The 16,552-nt window shown below is 35.9% G+C and overlaps 2 protein-coding genes across 2 annotated transcripts; one reads left to right on the top strand and one right to left on the bottom strand.

Annotated features, from left to right (window-relative positions):
* The first annotated feature begins 3,656 nt into the window (after positions 1 to 3,656).
* zcchc9 (zinc finger, CCHC domain containing 9) lies at positions 3,657 to 8,215 on the top strand. Its single transcript, XM_073830068.1, has 6 exons — positions 3,657 to 3,740; positions 4,650 to 4,993; positions 7,232 to 7,382; positions 7,469 to 7,561; positions 7,637 to 7,705; positions 7,807 to 8,215. Exons 2-6 carry the CDS (start codon positions 4,658 to 4,660, stop codon positions 7,920 to 7,922), a joined length of 765 nt encoding a protein of 254 aa, XP_073686169.1. The 5' UTR covers positions 3,657 to 3,740; positions 4,650 to 4,657; the 3' UTR covers positions 7,923 to 8,215.
* Positions 8,216 to 12,384: 4,169 nt separating this feature from the next.
* LOC141298874 (alpha-2B adrenergic receptor-like) lies at positions 12,385 to 13,725 on the bottom strand. The gene has a single exon (XM_073829192.1). It carries the CDS (start codon positions 13,723 to 13,725, stop codon positions 12,385 to 12,387), a length of 1,341 nt encoding a protein of 446 aa, XP_073685293.1.
* Between the last annotated feature and the right edge of the window lie 2,827 nt (positions 13,726 to 16,552).

Here is a 16,552-nt window from a genome sequence, read left to right as displayed (position 1 = left end):
TGCAATTGCATTCAGCATTTCATGTAAAAAAAAGACTTAAAGTAATAGTATTCATACAGTACCAGAGGCAATGTTTTCTTTCACTATAGTGACATGATCGCCACGGTCATAGCGGGAATGCTCGTGGTGAAAGCCGAGGGAATGAAGGACCTCATGGCAGATGTTCCCAACCTTACACTGCGGCCCAATCAGAAGAGGCTGCTCACCCCCCATACATCCGACGTAGGACGCACACCTTTAGGAAACAGCAAACTAGATTAGATGTTCAGAGACATGAACAAATCCATTGAATGAAACTCCTCCCTTTTCCCCTGCGAAACTAAAATCTGTGGCTTACCCTTTTCCGTACTCAAAGTGCAAAAAGTCAGCTTCATTAGTATGCGGATGGAAACCGACACAGGTGTGCTCAGAGATCATACTTAAGGCCTCAAGAATGTGTATAGCCCTGTCCTCTTAAAACCACAAACACATACAGAAACAAACATTAAACGGTAAGTTCACCCAAAAACAACAATTCTGTCAATAATTACTCTCAACCCGCAAGACCTTCGTTCATCTTTGGACCACAAGTCAAGATATTTTTGATAAAATCCGAGAGCTTTCTGACCCTGCACAGACAGAAATGCTACCGACACATTTCAAAGCCAGAAACGTAGCAAGAACATTGTTAAAAGTGGTTCAAACCGTAATTTATGAAGCTACAACACCACATTTTGTCCAGGAAGAAAACAAAATAATGACTTTATTGAACTATTTTTTCCTTTGTGTGTCAGTCTTTTGACTGTGGTACTCTGCGGACGCTGTATCAGTTGTGTTGCGTTCTATGCAGGAGCAGAAAGGATTTCATTAAAAAGCATCTTCATTTGTATTTCGAAGATGAATGAAGGTCTTGCGGGTTTGCAACAACATGAGCGTGGACAAACTCACCAAGAACCAAATCTATTTCATAAGGCACAGACACTTTTCCATCCACCTTGGGCCACAGCTCACTCACTGCATTCCTGTCAGTCTAAAGAAACAGAGGCAACTGTTTTTGTATTCCAGGTGTTCTCATACGGTTTAAAAATGTAAATGAGGTATTATATTATTAAATAAGCACTGATTTCATTCTCTTGACATATCTGTTAAAAAAAAATAGACTATTTTAAAGCTTTCTTTTCAACACTCCATAAAATAAAATAAAAAAAAAACACTAGAATATAGAGGGTTTGCACTTATGTACGTCAAGATATGGTCAGTTACACAGATGCGCAGCCATGTTGGCGATACTCGGATGTGCACAGTTATTGTACTACTCAATACATTGTTCTGCTAATTTATGCCGTCTAAACCACACACACAAAAAACAATAAAGCGTGTGGATGTGGCTAAATCATATAGACAAGGATTTAGTATGCAGTAAAAGGTGCAATATTTTAAACTAAAATTAATAGGTGGTAAAGATATGTACAAGCAGTAATAATTAGGATATTAGCCTAATTTTTCACATACCTGACCGGAAATAAGAACAAACACGAATGTTGTTCACCTTTCACCTTCATTTGTTATAACTTTTGGCTGTCTATAGTACTTAATGTTTTTCCGCTCTATACTATGGAAATCAACGGCTGCTGTCAATGTTATACTTTTAAATGGAGATCTTTGGCTCTGCTAATGAGGAAAAATAATTTTGAGAAACTGTCTTTAAAGATACATAGGCCTATTTTAACTGAAACCTACACACACAAACTTGAATTTATATGCCTTAAGTGACAATAAGCTGTAGTCTCAGTCGTGAATATAAAAGTGTGATTTGGGCTTACTGGTAGTAAGATATCCCCCTCCAGTACAGCAGAGTCATCCTCAAAGTCTGTTGAAGACATTGACAAAAAAAATTTAACCCTAATAAGGTCTTCATTTCCAGTTCATCAATTTGGTCTTTGGGGTCTATATGACCCCAACAATTGATAGAGAAATTATACAAAAAATATACATTTTTAATTATACAAATAATATATTATTTTTTTTGTTTACTTCTCATCTATTCATTAATGCTGTGTTTTGGGAGATATGAAGTACTTTTGTACATATTTACCACACAATTCCTCAACTACACCATAAGCTTGCCTATGAAATTTTAATTTTTTATGAAAAATTCACTTAAATTATGATCTAAATTTAATTTAAACTGTTTTTGGATATTGATCTAGGTGTTATGTGTAGAAGTACGCCATCTCCTGGTTAGAGATAAACCTTAATTCTTTTCAGTTTAAGAAATAAATAGTTTTGACCAGCAGAGGCCAATAGAGAGCCATTCATTTTAGTGCATGTAGCCAACTGTTGTATTACAACTTTTGAAATACATTTTTTGAATTTATTTATATATAAACATAAGAAAGGACATTTAAAATTATAAAATTTTCTCAAATAGTAGAATTTTTGTAGTTTTGGTGCATTTTGAAATGTCTATTTTTACATAATGCCACAGAAATTTTACAGAAAAATGGCACCTAAATGCCACCTAAAACACACCTAAAGGACAAGACTTGGAGTCAGAGTGTGTGTGCGTGTGTGTGTGAGTGTGTGTGAGTGTTTGTGAGTGTGTGTGAGAGAGAGAGAAAGAGAGAGAGTGAGAGAATACATGGGTGCATATGTAAGTGTGTGTTTGTTTGTCTGTGTTTGTGTGTGTGTGCGTGTGTGTGTGTGAGTGAGCATGTCTTTTCTACATCACATTTATGCTCTAGTAGTAGGCCTTCATTTCTGTGTGTGAATTTTTTGATTTATGCCGGATTTATAGATTTTTTTTGACAAATGAAGAAAAAATATTGAGTTTTTTTCAAATTTCCCATTCATTTCAATGTGGGGTCATATTGACCCCGAAGACCAGATTAGTAAAAAAAAAAATTACATACCTTCAGAACAATCGAATCAAGCCAGGTTTTTGTGTGTGTGTATAGACAGATTATGTAGGAAAAGTCACAAAATATTTTTCCTCTCAGATGAAGGGAACCCTTTTTTTTAATCGAGGAAACGTCGATCGGGGTCATATAGACCCCAAGGACCGATTGAGGGTTAAATTAGCCTAAATTTGTCTAAAGGCTCTGATGGGTCATGCTGTTGTATACACAAATGACTTACCCATAAATGTTTCACTTGACTTTATCAGACGAGGCTGTCCACTCTTCAAGGAGTTAATCTTTGCTGTGGATAAAAGACACCGTCATAAACGAAGTTTAGCTCATTTAAAAAGAAAAAAAGAAAAAAAAAAAAACAGTTTTACCTTCCTCATGCTGGATATCAGTGACCTTCAGTGTATCCACAGGAGATCCCCACACTTAACAAAAAAAGTTTTATTTTAATCTGTATGTTGTAACAACGAAAGTAAACTCAGAACATAATAAACTTGCGACAGATTTGTATGACCACCGTACCTTCACAAAACCACGCAACTACAAAAATTAACCACAGCATCTTAAACAACCGCTAACTTATGGAAAGAGTATTCTACGTAATGATTACGCAAACGTGCCCTTTCGATCACGTCCTGGGTTCAAGTACTGCTCACTAATTATTTGGCCACCTGAAGATCTTGATTGACAATTAGTTCTATGAACTTCGCTGAGGGCTGTTTACAATAGCGGATGGAACCACCGTTCATGTTGTAGTTTCATTCCGGAGGCTTTCAATGGTGGGACACAGGACAACCCCACACGTGAACTGTTTTGTTGTTGACAGCTGATATCTGAGGAAAATCTTTTGTGGTGAGCGTGTAAAATTAATTTATTATTCATTATTATATTTTATTGTTACAAGAGATAGATTTCCAAAAAACGGGAACGTTTTATAGCGTTGTTTTTGATGTTGAGTATTCATCATGTCTGTGAGGAAAACGTAATCCGAATTAATAAAATGAATCTTAAATACCCCTTATGTATCGGCATGTATTGATAAAAATATTACCGTGGTAAAATTTCGTTCCGTTTACCATAGTATCAAGAGTTGTTTCTGTAACTTACACCAAATATATATATCGGTTTGAAGAAGTGTAAGAGTTATGTTTTGTCTATATGTTATTATATACGTTGTTGTGTAACATGGTACTGAATATTTACCATATTTATGCATTTTAAAGCACTTTCTTGGTGAACAACATGCTACTGGTTTTTAAGAGAACCATGGTGCATTTTGAATATTTTCGTTAGTATGTGGACTCTGGTATATTGGTTGTAACTTACAATAGTTTATATGTGACCCTGGACCACAAAACCTGTCTTAAGTAGCACGGTTATATTTGTAGCAATAGCCAAAAAATACATCGCCAAAAGTCATTAGGATATTAAGATATTTTGTTAACGTCCTACTGTAAATATATTAAAACGTAATTTTTGATTAGTAATATGCATTGCTAAGAACTTCAGTTGGAGTATTTTCTTTAATATTTAGATTTTTTGCACCCTCAGATTCCAGGTTTTCAAGTAGTTGTATCTTGGCTAAATATTGTTGTATCCTAACAAATTTTTCTTATTTATTAAGCTTTCAGATGATGTGTAAATGTCAGTTTAAAAAAAAAAAAAAAAAAAAAAGGTCCCTTATGACTGTTTTTGTTGTCCTGATTCACATATAGTATTGTATATGGTATATCTGATTATGAACTTCTCTCATTCTAACAGAACTCAAAATGACGAGGTGGGCCCGAGCAAACAACGTCCATAAACACAAAGCAGACGCCACACCATGGAAGCAGTTTCAGGCGAGTAAGAATGCAGGAGAAGCGGGAACAAGCACCGGTGGACGATGCGTCCAGCAGGGACAGGGCGTAAAGAAACCCTACCCAAAAAAGAAGACACGACAGCATGACAGTGAAGACGTGAACGGGTTTCTGGAGTATTTAAAGCAGGCAGGTCAGACACCTGCAGACGAGGATCTGAGGGAAGATGTGGCCACGGCACTAAAGAAAGATGCACGACGAGAGAACAGACGGATAAAGAGACAAAATGCCAAAAAGAACAATATGGTGAGGAACTGAGAACTTTTTAAAACCAGTAATTGATACTTGTCTCACACGTTTTTTCCTCTAACAATACTGAGTGTATTTCTCACCGTTTTAACCTTTATCCATCATAATTCATACTTTTCCTCGCAATTCTGAGAAAGCAGCAAGATATAAACTTAGAATTCTGAGAAAAGATTTGTAAGAGGAAAAAAACTTTTTAGTTCACAGTTGTAACCTTTTCCTCACAATTCTGACAAAATATAGACTCAGAATTCTAAAAAAAGTAAACTCAACTGCGAGATACACTACCGGTCAAAGGTTTTTGAACGGTAAGATTTTTAATTCTGTAAAGAAGTCTCTTCTGCTCACCAATCCTGCATTTATTTGATCCAAAGTACAGCAAAACAGTAAAAATTTAGAAATATTTTTACTATTTAAAATAACTGTTTTCTATGTGAATATATTTTAAAATGTAATTTATTCCTGTGATCAAAGCTACATTTTTCAGCATCATTACTTCAGTGTCACATGATCCTTTAGAAATCATTCTAATATTCTGATTTGCTGTTAAAGAAACTTTTTTAACATCATTATTATTATTATCAATATTTAAAACAGTTGAGTAATTTTTTTTTTCATGAGTCTTTGATGAATTGAAAGATCCAAAGATCAACATTTGTCTAAAATAAATAGCTTTTGTAATATTATACACTATACCATTCAAAAGCTTAGAGTCAGTATAATTTTTGGGAAAGAAATGATAGAAATCAATACTTTTAACAATTTAGCAAGGATGCTTTAAATTGATCAAAAGTGGTGATAAAGACAAATAGTTACAAAAGATTTCTATTTCAGATAAATGCTGTTCTTCTGAACTTCCTATTCATCAAAGACATCTGAAAAAAATGATACATTATAATAATAATGAAAGTTGTTTTTTTTGAGCAGCAAATCAGAATATTAGAATGATTTCTGAAGGATCATGTGACTAGAGTAATTATACTAAAAATGCAGCTTCGAATAAATAAATCTCAGAAATAAATTACATTTTAAAATGTATACAAATAGAAAGCAGTTATTTTAAATAGTAAAAATATTTAAAAAAAAATGTTACTCTATTTAATGTACTTCGGATCAAATAAATACATGCTTGGGGAGCAGAAGAAACTTCTTTAAAGAATTAAAAATCTTACTGTTCAAAAACTTTTGACTGGTAGTGTATCTCACTGTTGAGTTTCCTTTTTTTTAGAATTCTGAGTTTATAGTTTGTCAGAATTAGAGAGAAAAAGTCAGTCTTCTTTAAAAAAAACATTAAAAATCTTCCTGTTCTAAAACTTTTGACTAAACTTTTGATAAAATTCTAAGAAATAAAGTCAGAACTATGAGATATAAACTAAGAATTTTATGAAATAAGCTATAAGAATTATGAGACGTAAACTCAGAATTGCAAGACATAAACTCGCAATTTGCCAAAAAAAATGTTGTTTCTGCCAAGGAAAAAAAAAAGTAAGGTTATTGTGACTTTTTATCTTTATCTTAATTCTGAGAAAATATAAACTCAGAAATTTAAGAAATGAACTTTGTGAGATATAAACACAGAAGTTAGAATTTTGAGCTGAAAAAGTTGCAATTACATTTTTTACTTTTATTCTATAGGGAAAATAATAGGAATGCACCAAAATTAAATTTCTTGTCCGAGGCCGAACAAACTTACACTGTGCCGAAGGCCGATTACAGAAGACGGTTTTCTGTGTTTTTCCCCCATGTATTTTCCCACATTAATTTTTATTCTCAATTGCATAAATTAAATAGCCAATATTTGCTTTTTACAGTTTTGTCTTGCTTTTCAAAGAAAAAAAATCAATTACTAAACAACAATTAAAAAATATTTAACACTGAATATTTTTAACATTCTAGTAGACATTATAGCCTAACAACAAAGCACAATTTAACTTAAAATTAATAAGTTAAATTAAGTAAAATAATATTCTTTGGCCATATTTAAGACCCTCTTCTCCTCGAAGACGTGCGATGCGATACTAAACAGTCTCTTGCTGTCGGTGCTTGTCTTTCTCTGACAATTTAAAATGCTATCACACTGCCAACATATTTGCTTGCTATACATTATAGACAGACATAATATTACGTCTGGGGGCAGTCGAGGCCTAACGGTTAAAGATTCGGACTTGTAACCCAAAGGTTGCGGGTTCGAGTCTCACCATTAAACACCTTAAATATGTTCTCATATTTTCAATCTAGGTCTGCTTCAATTGCCGAAAGCCTGGTCACGGTCTCGCTGACTGCCCAGAGGCGGATAAGGATGAAGAGATGGGCCGCGGAATCTGTTATCGGTGTGGTTCTACCGAACATGAGATCCAGAGATGTCGTGCTAAAGTGGATCCTGCCATGGGTACAAGTTGAATAAGATGTTTAGACACTTCAAATAAACAAATCAAATCTGCTATGACTTCTCATATTAATGCAGCTCTTTTCTAGGTAATTACCCATATGCCAAGTGTTTTATCTGTGGTCAGACTGGACATCTGTCCAGAGCCTGTCCTGATAACCCAAAGGGACTGTATGCTGCAGGTCAGTGATTTACCCGTTTAAGCACTAAACATCTGTGAATTTGAACACTCATGTTGTTGTGTTTTCCTCTTGTAGGCGGTTGCTGTCGGGTTTGTGGTTCAGTGGAACACTTTCAGAAAGACTGTCCTGAACACCAGATCTCAAGTGAGTTGATCAGTCTTAATGTGACCATGTCCACTGAAAATGTGGCAACTTCTTTAATTAAAAATGGAAACATTGAAATGAATTCAAACCTTTTTTTGCAGCTAATTCCATCACCCTCGGCCGGCTGTCCAATAGAATCAGCGCTGACCACGAGGACGTCCATGTGCCTGTGAAGAAAGCACAACCCAAAAAAAAAGACAAGGTGGTGGTGTTCTGATCCACAGCTGATTGAGGGGAAATATAGAAATGGACTATTTAAATGATAACTATTAATTTGGGTATCTGCAGTCATGGACTCACCGGTGATCGATCGCCAGTCTCGGATGTTTTTAGAGAAAAACAAAAGTGACTGTTCCTGTTTTAAGACCATTTACTTGCTGTTGAAAATCCTCATGATGAAGTTGCCTGATGCTTGTAATATGTTTGATCTCATATATATGCTCAAGAAAGAAAAAAAATAACTAATTATAAGACACTTTTGTACAAATAAACTCTATACAACAGTGTTATTATTTGTGTTTTCTGTGTTGGTTTAGTGATAGTTGTCCATGAGTCCCTTGTTTGTTACAGTTAAACTGCCTGCTGTTCAGAAAAATCCTTCAGGTCCCACATTTTTTTTGGGTTTTCCAGCATTTTTGTGTATTTGAACCCTTTCCAACAATGACTGTTTGATTGTGAGATCCATCTTTTCACACTGAGGACAACTGAGGGACTCATGTGCAACTATTACAGAAAGCGTTTGAACCTTCTGTAATAGTTGCATATGAATTTTATAAAATAGCTATATATGTGTTTACAATGTAGATTCATAGATAGCAAAATCATATTGAATTATTATTATTATTATCATGTTTCGGTAGTGACAAATTTGGGGAGAGGACAAATATTCCAAAACTTTCTGAAAACACTATATGAGAATTAACTGCACAATTGCTAGAAATGTGTACTTTGGATATTATATAACTTGCATACATACAATGTTTTTGGAGACACTTTTTTCCCCCAAGACATTTCCAACTCTGTCTTTGGACCAAATCTGAAAAAAAAAAAAAAAGTCAAAGTAAATTATCTGTAAATTTTTGTTCTGGAAGTGAACTACTCCTTTAAGACCTTAAGACTTTTTGTACCATTTAAGACTTTTCATGGCCTTAAATTAAAACTGACGACTTTTTAAGAACCTGCAGAAACCGTAAGAACATAGTTCAGTCAGTGCAAACATATTTGTCACATTTTCTTAGTAATAAACATTGCTGTCAGAAAAAGAAAGGGAGAGAGATAACAATTCAAATCTATTTTTACATTAAATGTAATCAATATTTATTAAAGCCAAGTATGAATCTCATCAAGTAAGTGTTTTTAAGCATTTTACATTCATTCTAAAATAACTCAAGGCGGTAACAATTTAAACAAATTTAATTTGTGAACTTATGTTCAGCTATTCTTTTTAATAGTTAACTTTTAACTATTATTACATTTTTCAGATCATCAGTCATCAAAGTTTGGTAAATATTGGTCACAGAAAGAGATTTAGGCTACTCTTAATTTCACCAAGTTGATTACTCACTAAAAACTCCCACAATTCATGTTTTCGTGCCATTTTAAGTCTTATTTTGATGTAACAAAATTGATATCTAAGTGTGTACGTTTTTTACAAGTTGTTTACTCACTAAAAACTCCCACAATTCATGTTTTCGTGCCATTTTAAGTCTTATTTTGATGTAACAAAGTTGATATCTAAGTGTGTAAGTTTTTTACATCTTTTTTTATTAGTCTTCCCATTAACGCCATTATTATTTCAGATTGATTGGCAGTGCCAATCAGCGTCATTTATTTGTGTTGTCTGCAAAGATCAACATCACTTCTAATATTTAAACAAACCCTGAACTCTGTGTATTAAAATTTAGCCTGTAACTCATTCCATATATATGCTGTACACATCTGACTTAACAAAATGAAAAAAATATTATACACTGACTTACTAACCAAGTGCCCTGCAGGAAGTTTCCACAGAAACAACAAAGATATCTTATGTTTAATACAGATGACAGGCAAATACTTTTTACCAGTATTCAAACTCTTCTATTTTATCAGTTTCAACATCTGCTTCTAAAGAATAGCTCCCAGCACCATTACACTAATACAACAGTAAACAGTCACACCCATGAACTGTTTTGTTGTGTTTTCTTTCCTCATGTGCTCAGTGTGACCTAGTTTCTGTTTCTCTTTGATTATGTCATTTGCTTTAGGTGTGTGCCAAAATTATTCTCATTTGCCTTCCTATTTAAGTTGTTGTCAGTTGTGTGTGTGTTTCCGCCTGTCTTCTGTGGATTTACCATCTATGTGGCTTTATTAAAAGCTATCTAACTTGATTTTCATCTTCCTTTTGGTTAAATAAACGTTACTTACACTATCAGAAAAAGCGAGAGACAGAGACAGAGAGAGAGAGAGAGAGAGAGAGAAAGAGAACAATTCATTTCAATTTAATATTTTTAGATTTACAATGTAATCAATATTTATTAAAGCCAAGTATGAATCTCATCAGGTTAGTTTTTAAGTATTTTAAATTTAAAATATTGGGGACATAACTACTGATTACAATAACTCATATTGTCTTTTTACATGTTGCATTGCGCCGTGTAAACATAACACCTTTATGCTTTTTTTCATCATAGAACAACAAGCACTACTCTATACTGCTATTTGAAAACATACTTACAGGCCGTCAGTCAGAAGTAATTCTAACTTAAAGTTTGTCACAGTCTATGAAAAAATGCAAAGTTCTATACCATTCCAAATAGTCCCAGCAGTTCTAAAGCAGCCCAATTACCCTGATTCATTGGGAACAGCTGTTTTAATCAACTCAACAGGTGAAAAACAGAAGCTCTCTGCTGTTGGTTTGTGGACAGTCATGGCTAAGACAAAGAAGCTCACTGAGGACCTGCGGCTGCACATTGTGGCTGCTCACAAGTCAGGAAAGGGCTTTAAGACCATATCTAAATGTTTTGAATTTCCAGTGGCTGCAGTGCAAAGTATTATTAAAAAATACAAGACGTTCTGCATTGTGAAAAATCTCAGAGGACGTGGTCAGAAGCCAAAAGTGACACCTGTGCTGGCCAGGAGGATAGTGAGAGAGGTAAAAAAGGATCACCACCAAGGCCAACCTGATGAATCTGCTGGTGGAAACAGTGTCCAACAGACACTGCACTCCGCTCGGTTCCACGGACGCAGACACCACTTCTCCAGATAAGGCACACAAAAGCCCGCTTGACCTTTGCAAATGCTCATCTGGACAAAGAAGAAGACTTCTAATCTTCTGTTTTATGGTCAGATGAAACAAAAATTTAATTGTTTGGCCACAATGATGTAGCATCATTTGGCATAAAAAAATGAGAAGCCTTGAATCCATTTGAAGAACATTTGAAGTGGATCAAAACAGTTAATCAAAGTTGTCAGCAAAGCCTCATTTAGCGATCTAATGTGTTTTTGTAAGAAAAATATCCATATTTAAAACGTAACAATCACTTCAATCTAGCTTGCGCAGTTGTAAACGAACCTTGCTGTTTTGGGAAGGGGTGTGTCAGGACTGAAACGTTGTTTAAGCTGTTCGCCAATTGCAACGCAGAGGGACTGCTAACCAATCACAACACATTTCGGAAGGCGAACCTTCATCAAACCCGAAACCAGACAATTTTGAGGAGAGGAGACACTGCCTCCCTTGCCTCCTTGGAGGAAACGCCCCTGGCATATATGTGTATTATATACACACACAGATAGAGTCTCAATGTGCTTAAAACACTTAAAGAAGCCGTTCACACAGAATGCATTTTTCCATTCCATGATGCTACTTTTCCTTTTTTTTTCTAGGTAAACGTGCTTTGCTTGCCACGTTGCTTTTTTAATGCAAAAAACCAGGGTTCTGCGTGAACCGGCTTCTTACAGACATTAGCATTGTTGTGATGAGTGTTGTACAGGCAAGCATTACTCACATTATCTTCTTAAAGTTATGAGACATTAGGCATCATTATAAAACATTTTTAGTTTAACCGCTATACATCACTGAACCAATTCTTATCATGTTCTCAAAAACACAAGCCACCGCCCACCCACAAACACCTGTTTCTTGAGAAAGTAAAGTTGACATCAGGTTTGCATGAAGGAACTTCAACTTTGCAATAACAACCACAGAATATCAGTGTGTATATCTCTTGATACAGAATGTGGAATATGATAACGGATAGTTATTTGTAAGAACTGCGAACAAGATCTGTGGTCATGATAGACAGGCATCGATCTTAGAGGACCAAATAAAGCAGCAAACAACTTATCATGGGAACATGGTTTTAGAGTCTAAGAGAGAATGCCTTTCTAATGCCATTACATTTTTAAACAATTAAAATTGATATAAAAATAGTTTTTTGCACTTAAAACCTCAAAGGCAATACAGAACATGCAAAGTGATTTACGTGAAAACAGATATGCAATTGACTAGTTTCTTTGGCAAGAAAAACAAATTACTATTAATTTTTATTATTAACAACAACTCTCAGAAGTAAAACTGGCAGAAAATATAAGTATAGAAATCATTAAAATCCTGACCCTGACACTTTCTGTGTGCTTCACTTTTGGAGGAACCAAATGACGCTTTAATGCAAAAAACTCTTTTTCAGGGTTGTCTGCTTTCAAAAAGAACACCTTTTACACAGAATCTTTTTGAAGGCTTCACGGAAGTCTCTATTAAAGATGGTGTAGATGAGCGGATTCAGGGCGCTGTTACAGTAGCCAATCCAGAAGAAGAACGTAAAAAGTGCCTCTGGTACCTCACAAGCCACTGGACAAATGGCCTGCAGGCTGTAGGTGAAGAAGAAGGGGAACCAGCAGACGACGAAAACCCCAATGACGACCGCCAGGACGAAGGTCAAACGCTTCTCACGGACGATCATAGCTTTCCTTCTGGCGTTCAGCGCTCCTGCTGGTGTCACATTGGAAGAGGCCAGCTGGCTTCCTTCTGATGTTACGATGACGTTTCGGCTTGTTTGGGTTGGTGAAGATGTGTGATGGCCAGGCGCCACCGCCTCCATGTTGGTGGTTGCCCCGTTGGCATCTTGTTCCCCAACTATTTCGACATCCAAGCTAGATGTTGAACTGTTTTCATCTTTGCACCTCCCTGAGCGTTTCATCTGCTGCTGACTTTCTACTGGTGGTTGTGGCTGGTTTACAACATCGGATGTGGATGTAGCCGGACTGGGAACATTCAGGACATTCACAGGGTCTGCACCTCCCTGGTTTGTCCCATTCTGCGCCTCCCGTCCCTGCGGGACAACGCCTGCACCATCATTCCTCAGTTCTCCCGGAGGACATCTACCGTGCTTCTTGGCAATCTGATAGATGCGAATGTACACCAGAATCATGATGAGGCACGGGGCGAAGAACGACCCAGTGCAGGAGTACAGGATGTACCAGATGTCATCGATGATTTTGCACTGCTGGCAGCCCCCATCTTTCTTCTGCTGAGTCATTGAGACCAGGGGTGGGAAAGAGATGATGGCGGAGATGATCCACACCACCATTATGGCCCCCTTGATCTTTTGAGGGGTGCGCTGGGTCATGTACTGCATTGGCCGAGAGATGGACAGGTACCGGTCCAGGCTGATGGCGCACAGGTGTATGATGGAAGACGTGCAGAAGAGCACATCCAGCGCCAAGTGGATCTTACACCAAAACCACTCAAAGTACCAGTAGCCCATCAACTCATTGGCCAAAGAGAATGGGATGATCAAAGTGGCCACGAGGATGTCTGCCACAGCCAGCGAGACCAAAAACAAGTTCTGAGGACCTTGCAAAGAGCGGTACGTCAAGACGGCGATGATCACCAGGATGTTCCCAAAGATGGTGAAGAGCGCGATGAGCGTCATTACGGTAGCAAACGCAGCTGTGACTTCGAGGGAATAGGAATAAATGGAATCACATGCTTTAACCTCAGAACTGAGATTCTCTTGCACTGAAGGCAGTGTCGTGGCCATATTTTAGTTTCAGGCTATACAGAGAAGTGCAAAGCAGTCTTTGATGTAGACTTAAATCCTAGTGTAATCCTTCCAAAAACATTCTTTCATTTAGAAATGACTACAATGGAAAGAATGACATCCTCCAGGTACATCCTTTGGCAAACCTCAAGGAAAAAAAACAACAAAAGACAAATTAAGATATTGCATTTGCATTTGATTTTAAAGAGGGATCGTGCAATCCGTCTATTTCACAAGTAAATCATTTAAAATTGGTTATTAGTAAAGAACGCGGTATTAACTTACCACAGCATAAGTCAAACATCTTTTAAATACGACGATAAGTCACCCAAACTACACAAAAAGGCTCTTTTCTAGTTCTGTTCCGATTCAAGTCCAAAATAAATTAATAAATAACAGCAATGGAACAAATGCGCGCTTGGAGATGCGCAAGGACACTAACGCATCAAAACAAAACAGAAGTTTTTAGACAGAATAAGATAGGGAAGTACATTTGCATAATATGTAAGTATAAAAATGATTCAAACACTGTAGCTCCGTGGGTTAATGTGTGTCTAAACAGCTCCAAAAAGGTTCACCGTCTCCATACACGCGCTCCAGCCAAACCAAAACAGTCCCCCAATTTCCAAACATTGTAAAAACAAATTATCTTTGTATAAACCGTTTCATGTCGAAAGAAAGGAAGAAAATCCATGCAGCTCTGGTTTTTAGGATTTTAAATAATTGCTTTTGAATAAATGTCAAGACCAAACAAGACAAGTGGGTTGAGTTTAGTTTCACCAGCATACTTTCTAATCACAAATTCTCTTAAGAATCTCACAGAATAACACTACACTGCAATATGTCATAGAATTGACCTGTAAACATTCACAGACTGCATTCACATTATCCAACAAAAAAGTGCACAGTGGCTACCACCTACTGGACAAACCAAAAATGACTATATAAAAAGAAGAATTGGGGAATGGATGACCTGTAAATTAATTTAAATCAGAGAGCAATATCATTGGCATAAATTCACAATAAGTCATGCATATTTTGATTTTCAAACCTATTCGTCCTCCTAGATTCAAGTATGATGTTGATGTCAGTGATCTAATATTACATTTCTGTGTGTTGCAAAAGTATGTGAACTCTAGGATTAGCAGTTCATTTGAAGGAGAAGGAGTCCATCTGTTCACATTTGTTTTTAATCAATAGAACAACTATCAGGTGTTAGCACATGCCCTGTTTTATTTAAAGAACAGGACTCTCATCAAAAAGAGATCTCTGAGAACCTCAGAAAAATAGTTGATGTTGCTCATCATGCTGGAAAAGATTACAAAACCATCTCTAAAGAGTTTGGACTCTTCAAATCCACAGTCAGATTGTGTACAAATGAAAATTCAAGACTATTGTTACCCTTCCCTTAGCAAGATGTGCCTCCGCAAAGTTGCAAAGGAACCCAAAGTAACTTCTAAGCAACTAAAGTCCACCATCAGGAGAACACTGAACAACTATGGTGTGAATAAAGGAGTTGCAAGAAGAAAGCCACTGCTTTCCAAAAAGAATATCACTGCCATGTGGAGAAATGTTTTGTGGACAGATGAGCCAAAATAGAACTTTTTGGTTTGAATAAGAAGCGTTATGTTTGGGAAAAAAGAACACTGCATTCCAGCATAAGAGACCTAACCCATCTGTTAAACATGGTGGTGATAGTATCATGGTCTGGGCCTGTTTTACTGCATCTGGGCAAGAACAACTTGATGACAACTTGAAATGAATTCTGAATTATACCAGCAAATTCTAAAGGAAAACATCTGAATTGTGAGATATAAACTTGGAATTGCGATGGGAAAAAGTAAGAATTGTCAGAATTATTTCCAGTAAAAAAAGAGGTTACCACTTTTTCATCTCACAATTTAATTTTTTTCATCTCAATTCTGAGGTAAAAACTCGATAAAAACACAACTATAAGAAATCAACTCAGAATTTCAAGATATAAACATGCAATTCTAAGAAAAAAACTTGATTGTGGGATATAAACTCACAATTGAGATATGTAAACTCAAGAAAAAACTCAGTATTATGAGATGTGAACTCAGAATTGCGAGATATGTGACCCTGGACCCCAAAACCAGTCATAAGTAGCACGGGTATATTTGTAGCAATAGCCAAAAATACATTGTATGGGTCAAAATTATGGATTTTTCTTTTATGGCAAAAATCATTAGGATATTAAGTAAAGATCATGTTCCATTAAGATATTTTGTAAATTTCCTACCATAAATATATTAAAATTTTTGGTTAGTAATATACATGGCTAAGAACTACATTTATACAACTTTAAAGGAGATTTTCTTAGTATTTAGATTTTTTTGCACCCTCAGATTTCAGATTTTCAAATAGTTGTATCTCGTCCAGATAATGTCCTATCCTAACAAACCATATCTCAATGGAAAGCTTATTTATTCAGCTTTCAGATTATATATAAATCGTAATTTCAAAAAATTTACCCTTATGACTGGTTTTGTGGTCCAGGGTCACATGCAAGCTTGCAATCACAAGATATAAACTCAAAAAGTCTATAGTAATGGACTATTTAACGGATCTTAGCTATTTAGATTTGGTTTCTGCAGTTATGGAGTCACCAATCATTTACCGTTGGCCTTGGATTTTTTTACACAGAAACAAAAGTGACTGTTCCTGTTTTGAAAATCTTTAACAGCAAGTAAATGGTCTCATAATGAATTTATCTAAGGGTTGTGGACATGGACATGTGCCTGACTTAGAAATCTAAAGTTTTATTTGTGAATTACGTTTGTTCTCATTTATATGCTCAAGAAAG

The sequence above is a fragment of the Garra rufa genome, chromosome 23 (genome assembly GCF_049309525.1).
Source record: "Garra rufa chromosome 23, GarRuf1.0, whole genome shotgun sequence".
NCBI lineage: Eukaryota > Metazoa > Chordata > Actinopteri > Cypriniformes > Cyprinidae > Garra > Garra rufa.
The sequence above is the reverse complement of the archived record's forward strand: the minus strand, read 5'-3'. Positions and strand labels throughout refer to the sequence as shown.

What these genes read in the sequence shown, in the direction of transcription:
- zcchc9 (XM_073830068.1), top strand. Translation starts at nt 4,658, where the DNA reads ATGACGAGGTGGGCCCGAGCAAACAACGTCCATAAACACAAAGCAGAC. An exon ending in ATGCCAAAAAGAACAATATG is followed by an intron (nt 4,994 to 7,231) that starts GTGAGGAACTGA and finishes TTTTCAATCTAG; the next exon opens with GTCTGCTTCAATTGCCGAAA. An exon ending in AAAGGGACTGTATGCTGCAG is followed by an intron (nt 7,562 to 7,636) that starts GTCAGTGATTTA and finishes TTCCTCTTGTAG; the next exon opens with GCGGTTGCTGTCGGGTTTGT.
- LOC141298874 (XM_073829192.1), bottom strand. Translation starts at nt 13,725, where the DNA reads ATGGCCACGACACTGCCTTCAGTGCAAGAGAATCTCAGTTCTGAGGTT.